General features: G+C 39.6%; 1 protein-coding gene across 2 annotated transcripts in view; it reads left to right on the top strand.

Moving 5' to 3' along the window:
* The first annotated feature begins 613 nt into the window (after positions 1–613).
* The window catches only part of dnaaf4 (dynein axonemal assembly factor 4), a 49,215-nt gene continuing 41,564 nt past the window's right edge, over positions 614–8,264 (top strand). For both annotated transcript variants that reach the window (XM_020585695.1, XM_020585694.1), the window contains exons 1-3: positions 614–951; positions 4,957–5,104; positions 6,338–6,471. In XM_020585695.1, coding sequence (XP_020441351.1) covers positions 829–951; positions 4,957–5,104; positions 6,338–6,471 — 405 coding nt within the window. In that variant the 5' untranslated portion in view covers positions 614–828. The remainder of the gene's footprint in view (positions 952–4,956; positions 5,105–6,337; positions 6,472–8,264) is intronic.

Genomic DNA, 8,264 nt, shown 5'->3' with positions numbered 1-8,264 from the left:
TCTGAAGGATCCGTGGACCCGAGCTTGAAGGAAGGAATACAAGACCGCCCCAAAGTGGGGGGCGAGTGGGGAATTTTTTTTTTATATATATGTGTATATACACACACACTATATATACTGTACATATATATATACTTATATATATATATACAGACCCATCACACCCTGGACACCAACAGTTTGAACTCCTGTCCTCTCGATGGCGCTACAGGTCACTGTAGACCAAAACAAACCAGACACAAAGACAGTTTCTTATCTGTGCCATCACTCTGATGAACAGTTAATCCATGACCATATGACAGGACAGAGCAATCACCCAGTGCAGTTTTGTTTGTTGTCCTATTCTTTCTCCCATTCATTTTCCTATTTCTTTCATTCTTTCTCCTACTGATTGCACAGTTTAGCACATTTGTTAACTGAACATTTTTTTCTATTTGAATACATAACGTTTTATTGTTTTTATTTATTGTTGCCTTACAAAGCACATTGGGAGCCTATGCACCGGAGTCAAATCCCTTGTGTCTAAACACAATTGGCCAATAAAGATTCAGAGTTTGATTATTTCCGTGGCCTATTGGTCACAGCTCTCAGATCCGATTTTCAGACAAACGTGAAGGCAGCATTCTGCCTCTCTTGTCGCCATAGTAACCACACGCCATGTTGCACTAGAAGCAGGTTTGGCTCTTCGCAACGATTCGGTTTTTGTGTGACTGTTTAGCCTCACTACATCGCTACGGGAGTGGGGAGCCGCTGCTCTGTGGTAGCTGCTGACTCGACCTGCCCGCACACAACAGGTTGACGCTAAAAGTCCCGTTATCTGCACCGAAAATGCCTTTCCTGGTATCAGACTACTGGTGGAGCCAGACCTACTCCACCGTCCACATTAATGTGCCTTTAAAAGGAGCGCAGGCTGGGAATGTGGACATCGTGTCTACAGACGAATACCTCAAGGTGAAGTTACCCATCAACAATAATAAACGATGTACTTCTTTTTATTGTATGCTGGTGCCAAACAATGCATTTTATGTGGCTTTTTCAGCTATGGTGCATAAAAAGCATGACTCAAAATAACAAGGACACAGGTAATAGATGACTATGGGGTAAAGCAGCTGTCAGTGATGTGGGTCTAGTCTATGGTTGGGCATAAAGTAATACGTTGTACACAAAACTGTTTCTAGAAACTGTTGTACAAGTCAAAGCGTACTGTATATAAAATATGCAGTGTGTATTTGTCTGTCCCTAGTAGGCTAGTGGTTAAGGCGCAGCTGCGGCCCGGGTTCGAATCAGGGTTGCGTCAGGAAGGGCATCCGGCGTAAAACACGTGCCAAATGTCAACATGCATACATATGCTCAAAAAAATAAAAGGAACACAACATAAGACATCCTAGATCTGATGTGTTCCCTTTATTTTTTGAGCAGTGTACATTTGTTTTTTCTAAGAATACAAAGAAATTTTATTTTATAGTAGTTATAATAAATAATTTTATTTTATTTTTAACTTTAACGGAGAACTCAAAGTATAAAATATATACAATAGCACTGCTTATGCCAAGGGATCAAAGCAAAATAAATAAATAAATAAAATGAAGTAAAAATGAGAATCAGCATTTCCAAGTCCGAGACCATGGTTCTCAGTCAGAAAAGGGAGACTTTTTCCCTTCAGGTTGGTGGAGAGTTCCTGCCTCAAGTGGAGGAGTTCAAGTATCTTGGGGTCTTTTTCAGGAGTGAGGGAAGGATGGAATGGGAGATTGACCGGTGGATCGGTGCAGCTTCTGCAGTAATGCGGTCAATGTACCGGTCCGTCGTGTCGTGATCTTTGGGGCATGACCGAAATGGCAAGATCCCGGATAGAGGCGGCCGAAATGAGCTTTCTCCACAGGGTGCCCGGACGCACCCTTAGAGATAGGGTGAGGAGCTCAGAGTAGAACCGCTGCTCCTCCACATCGAGAGGAGCCAACTGAGGTGGCTTGGGCATCTGTTTAGGATGCGTCCTGGGTGCCTTCCTAGGGTGTTCCGGGCATGTCCCACCGGGAGGAGGCCCCGGGGAAGACCCAGGACATGCAGGATGGACTATGTCTCTCGGCTGGCCTGGGAACGCCTCGGTATCCCACCGAAGGAGCTGGAGGAAGTGCTAGGGAGAGGGAAGTCTGGGCATCTCTGCTTAGACAGCTGTCCCCGCCACCTGGTCTCGGATAAGCGGAAAAAGATGGATGGATGGAAATAAAAATGTTTAAATTAAAACCTTAGGGGAGATAAATCATGTATATAGATCAAATTAAACAAAAAAGTTATATGTTTTTATAGTTTTCTTATTCTTGGCAGTTTTGATTGTAGCACCATATTCATATAACCCATGGCAAAAGTGTTGGTTTCAGTCTGGAGTCTGTCCGTTTCTTTTTATGAATGTAAACCTCCCTTTAATTAAGATTAATTGCACAAAATAAACAAAATCATTGTCCATCAAATTATCTTCAAAGCCTAGATCAATGTCTCTTTATCAACTTAATTAGCCAATTTATTTTAAATGTATGGTTTAGTTTTTCAAAGCTCAAACCATCAAGTGCACCATTATTTTTGGAGTTATTTAAAATGTCTTACATTTGTTCCTCCATATAAAATTGTGTAAACATTTATATAATTCCCAGTATATTTTAGGGGGCATCTACATAAACGGCTCTAGATATTCCTTCAGCCTTAGACAATAAAACCTTTTCATTCATAGACAGGTCTCTGAGTAGCCAAATATTATTTTTTTCTTTATTTGATCAATTATAGGATTAAAATGTGAGCAACTGTGATTTCTCTCACTTTTGTCAGTGATGACACATAAATGTGTAACAGTGTTTTCAATTGGAATACCGTTCACATCTGTCGAGTTGCAGTTCTTCAGGGGTAGTAGTGCTGACCTGTTGACACTCGTTTTTAAACCTGCTACCACAGAAAATTCATTAATACGGTCTATTACTTTAATCACCTCAAACCTGTTTTGGATAAAAACAGTTGTCAGCTGGCATAATGTGAATTCTCTACCTAGGGTTTCTATACCTTGGGCCTGACCTCTTTTAATATAAATTGCCATAACATGTGTAGCAAGGAGAAACAGAAAGGGACTAAGGGTTCTTGTCTTATTCCACGCGCAGTTAGAAATCTCGATGTAGTGCCACTAACTAGTTTCACTGAACTATTGCAGTCATTATATAAAGTCTTGACTGTTTTCAAAAATTCCTCCCCTAAACCAAAAACCTTTATAGCTTTGAACATGAATTGGTGACTAATTGTATCAAATGCTTTATAGAAATCAACAAACATAGTGAAACTGTTTATTATTTATAAAATCCATATAATCAATCAGTCCGATATTATTGTAAATATTCCTGCCGGACATAAAACCAGACTGTTCTTCATCAATAATTTCTAATACTGTTTTTAACCTCTTGGCAGATATTTTTGCATCACAGTGCATCCTTCCTTAGCTTAGGGATCAATTTAATAAGATCTTGACAGAGTGTAGGAGGCAGTTGTTTTTTATTGCTTCATCAAACATAGCAACCAAGAACAGGGCTAAGTGACTATTAAAGGTCCTATAAAATTCATTTGTTAAACCATCATTCCCGGGTGACTTATTGTCCTTCTCTGTCAGGTTGATTTTCTGATCACACATTAACTTGCTACTTTCATTTATAACTGTAACATCATCCAACATGTTCTTTAAGAAATCAACGGTTTCTATTGAGTTATCTGAATTTAGTTGTATACAAATTTTGGCAAAAATTACCATTTTGGTAAGGTTGTTACACACAACATTATTAACCCAGAATTTACATAAAGAAGATAGTTTCATCATTTATTTTTCACTAAATTAAAGTATTTTGTATTTTTTTCTTTTTCTTTTTCTTCCATCTACTTCCTGCTTGATCTCACAGAGGTCCCTTTAGCTTTATCTTCATACAAGGATGTTAATTCTTTCAGTTCTTCCCCTGTCGACTAGTTTTATCTGAGAGCTCTGTTATTTTGCTAATCGTTATAAATTCTTTTTCCTTTTTAGCTTTAGCAGTTGTTTTCCCCATTGACACTGCAAGTTTTCTAACTTCACACTTCATTAGTTCCCAGTGTTTCCCATAATTGTATAGGAGATTGGCTTGCTTCCAGGGTCAGGTATTAGGGTTCAAAATTCCTCATTATTTAGTAAAGACATGTTTAGTTTCCAATAGTCCGATAGTCTTTATTACTTTCACTGACAGATGGTCCCTGTATATTAATTTTAATTGTAATAGCTTTATGACCTGTTAATATCAAGGGTTCTCTCATGACTGATTCCACATTGATTCCAATATAGTGGGAAATCAACCCAAATCAGTCTGGGATTATTTAGATTTATCAGCTAATTGTTGTGGATGTCTATGTCTCCTGATGTCAATCATTCCAAGCGTTCCACATATATGTTTTTGTACTTCTAGAGGGCCATCTATCTACAGCATCATCCATCCCCATATTAAAGTCACCTCCCCACAAGATTTTGGCTGAAGGAAATGTCAACAGGGTCACGGGCATATTGCACCTGATCCACAAACTGCGCATGTGTTCAAAGTCGGACTTTATTCTTGAGTTTTGAAGCCTGATGGACGTGCTTTGACAGATGTGAAATAATACTTTATCTGGAGCTGTACATTTCTGATGAGCAGTCACCAGCAACATCAACCTGCCCAGTGTACTAACATTTTGAAGCTCACAGTGGTACATGGAGCCTTGCTCTTTTCCTCCTTTGTTCATGCAGTCTCCTGTTTTTTTTTTTCTTTTTCAGAACCTTCCTGTAAAGCTTCACCACTGCACCATAAAGGCTGCTACAGCGCTGTAAAACTTCCCTAAAGTTCTCTAAGAGAGAGAAGCTGGTGTAAAAGGATAATTTGACTGATTTGCATTATTTATTTCTATATTCCCCCCTTATTTTCTGTACAGGTGCATTACCCACCATATCTGTTTGAAGCATTCCTCTTTGAACCAGTTGATGATGACAGAAGCACAGCAAAGATTGGAAATGGAGTTGCAATCATCACTTTGCCAAAGAGGACCAATAAAATGTGGGAGCATTTGATGATAACTACAAGTAAGAGCATATAGCTGACCTGGTAGTCATTTCACTAAACCAGTAGCCATGCCTCCAGAGTGGAGTCCTAAGACTTAGTCTTTAAATCTTTCATGAAAGGTGGGTGGCTTTCTTCTTCTGGAAAATTGGGAACATCAACAGATTAAGAGATTAATCCATAATAGGGCTGTCACTTTTCATTTGAATTTCAAACATTTGTTCAAACGTGGTAAAAAAGATACAAATTTGAATTGTAATGATGTGTTCGAATCAAAAAAATTTTGGGAACTTTGAGAGTTCGTGGCACCAGAGCCGCTGGTACGAGTCATCCAGTCCTTGTGTAACCGGAGTAAGAGTTGTGTCCGTATACTCGGCAAGGAGTCAGACACGTTTCTAGTTGGTGTTGGCCTTTGCCAGTGATGTCCCTTGTCACCGATTCTGTTTGTGATTTTCAAGGACAGGATTTCAAAATGCAGCCGGAGGGAGGAAAATGTCCATTTTAGGGACCTCAGAATTGCATCGTTAATATTTGTTGATGATGTGGTTTTGCTAGCTTCATCAGACCGTGACTTCCAGCACGCACTGGGGCAGTTTCAGCTGAGTGTGAAGCAGCAGGGATGAGAGTCAGCACCTCTAAGTCTGAGGCCATGGTGTTCTGCCAGAGGACTTTTCCTTCCGGGTTGGGAATGAGTTGCTGCCCCAAGTGAAGGAGTTTAAGTATCTCGGGGTCTTCTTCATGAGTGAGGATAAAATTGAGCATGAGACTAATAGGCGGATAGGGACAACATCAGCAGTAATGAGGACATTGTACCGGACTGTTGTAATGAAGAAGCTGAACCAAAAGGCAAAGCTTTCAATTTATTTTGTCAGTCTATGCTCCAACCCTGACCTAGGATGGATGGATGGAATAGGCACATAGCGTAAAATCATTTGATATCAATCACAGTCCCCTGAATTGAATCAAAGCAAAATTGCATTGTGGCCTAATTTTAGACTTTGGCCAACACCAGACTTCTGTCTAAGAGAACCAATATGATATTTTATTGTGATGAAAGTTTGGATTTCTCTTAGTGCCCAACTACATGTGCAAGCCATGCACTGACCACCCCCAGGTTAGATTAAAATTGCTAGACAAAGATCATCAAACACTCAGCTCAAAAGGGAACATTATTTTTTTTGTCTGCTTGACTTGATAAAAAGTATCATATACCTTTGCATACAATTAATCTACCATTATATGTCACTGTGTTTCAGATGATAAATTAAAAAAGAAAGACATCAGAGAACAGGCTCTTTTGAAATACCAGGAAAAGCTTTTTTCAAAGTCCAGATCCCAGGCAGAGAAAAAGCATGCAGAGAACAAATATGCAATGGAGACAATGATGAAGGTAATATATATCATCAAATGTCTAAAATTATCTTTGGAAATCTGCTCTGAAATGTTGGAAACCAGTATTTATATACTCACAAGAAAAAGTGATGTCAATGTTTGCATTTTCCTGGTTTTCTGCATAAACTGGTCATGAAATGTGATCAGATCTTCACCAAAGTCACAAATACTGTATCAACAAATATATACTGTATATATGAATAATATTTCTAAGCTGATAAAACACAGTCATGATCTTTCATGTCTTTACTGAACACACCCATTAAACATAGAAAGTGATGGTGGCAACACGAGGCTTCTGATGTCAATAAACATCAACAGGAGTCAGGTAGTTAAAGTTCAAAGTGTTTATTTGTCATATGCACAGTTAGGAAACGTGTTTCCCTGTACAATGAAATTCTTACTTTGCCATCCACATGAATGCCACAAAATACAAATGAAATATAAAGTAGATAAATAAGTAACACAAAATCTAAGGCACTTTAAAGCAGCAAATGCAGAGATATAATAAAAATATATGAGTGTAATAAGAGAATGTATGCTGCATGGGAGCAGCATGTGCAGCAGGCAACAGGCAATGTGCAGTTATGCATGTGCAAACCGAAAATGTAAACACTACAGGTCGACATTACATGACGTAGTTCCTGGTAATAAACTCCTGTCAGCTGTTTAGGAGTCTGATGGCAGAGGGAAAGAAAGAGTTTTTCAGTCTGGATATGACAAATAAACACTTTGAATCTTGAACCTTTGACCCTAGATGTCCTGCATTTCACTTCTTGGCCAGCTGTGTGGTGTTAAGTGTCCAAGTGAGGTCGTCACTGATGTGGACGCCCAGGTATTTGAAGCTGCTTGCCAGTGGTGCGGTGGGTAGAGCAGTCGTCTCCCAACCGGAAGGTTGAAGGTTCATGAAGCCGGTCAAGATGCTCTCAATTATGCAGCTGTAGAAGTTGCAAAGGATCCTAGGCGACATGCCGAACCTCTGTCTTGGCTAGAGTGTGATACCGACTAAATTAATTCAGACAAACCATCCCAATTTAAAGGATCATTTAATATTACAATTATTCTGAATAGAGTAGTATTTAAACACATAATCTTGTAGTTAGGGAACAGAGAACAGAGATCAGAGAACAGAGACTCTCCTCCTGCAATGTGATAGATAAAGCATAAGAAGATTGTCAGAGCACCAGTCAGTCAAGCCATTTGTTGTTGGTCCCGAGTCAGTCTTAATTCAGCATCCCCCCAGCCGGCTGGGTCAGCATCCCCACAAAGTACATCATTTAGCATTGTCATCCCCTCTCCTTCAGGCTCACTCTTTTATCAGCAGCTCTCCTTAGGCTGTTGCGTCAATTTCTGAACTTAGCTTCCTGTCTCCAGTTTTGGGAGACAACACCCTGAGATGTACTTCACAAATAGGAAACATCTTGACCAACTAACATAAGCCCATTATCCAACTCACATGAACTTAATGAACCCATAACCACTCGGCTCTCCCTCACACAACTAGTACAAATAATATCTATATGTGAAGTACATACTGTTCTATTACATATTATCTCTGGAATCTTGTTTATTGTTAACCACTACAAAGCCTCTCATCTCTTCCTGATTTTCTGTTTTATATCCCTATTAAACCAGGGTTTCTGTTTGGGGAAAACACACACAGTTCTTGCTGGTGCACATATGGATGTGCATCAGCTGATGCAGTCACTCAGTCTCTGCATATTCATGGATGTCATCTGTGGCCCCTTTGAAGATGTTCCAGTTTGTGGCCTCTAGACAGCCCTGCATGCT

This window comes from Monopterus albus, unplaced genomic scaffold, assembly GCF_001952655.1.
Source record: "Monopterus albus unplaced genomic scaffold, M_albus_1.0 scaffold373.1, whole genome shotgun sequence".
Lineage (NCBI taxonomy): Eukaryota > Metazoa > Chordata > Actinopteri > Synbranchiformes > Synbranchidae > Monopterus > Monopterus albus.
This window is presented reverse-complemented; position numbering and strand designations above follow the sequence as displayed.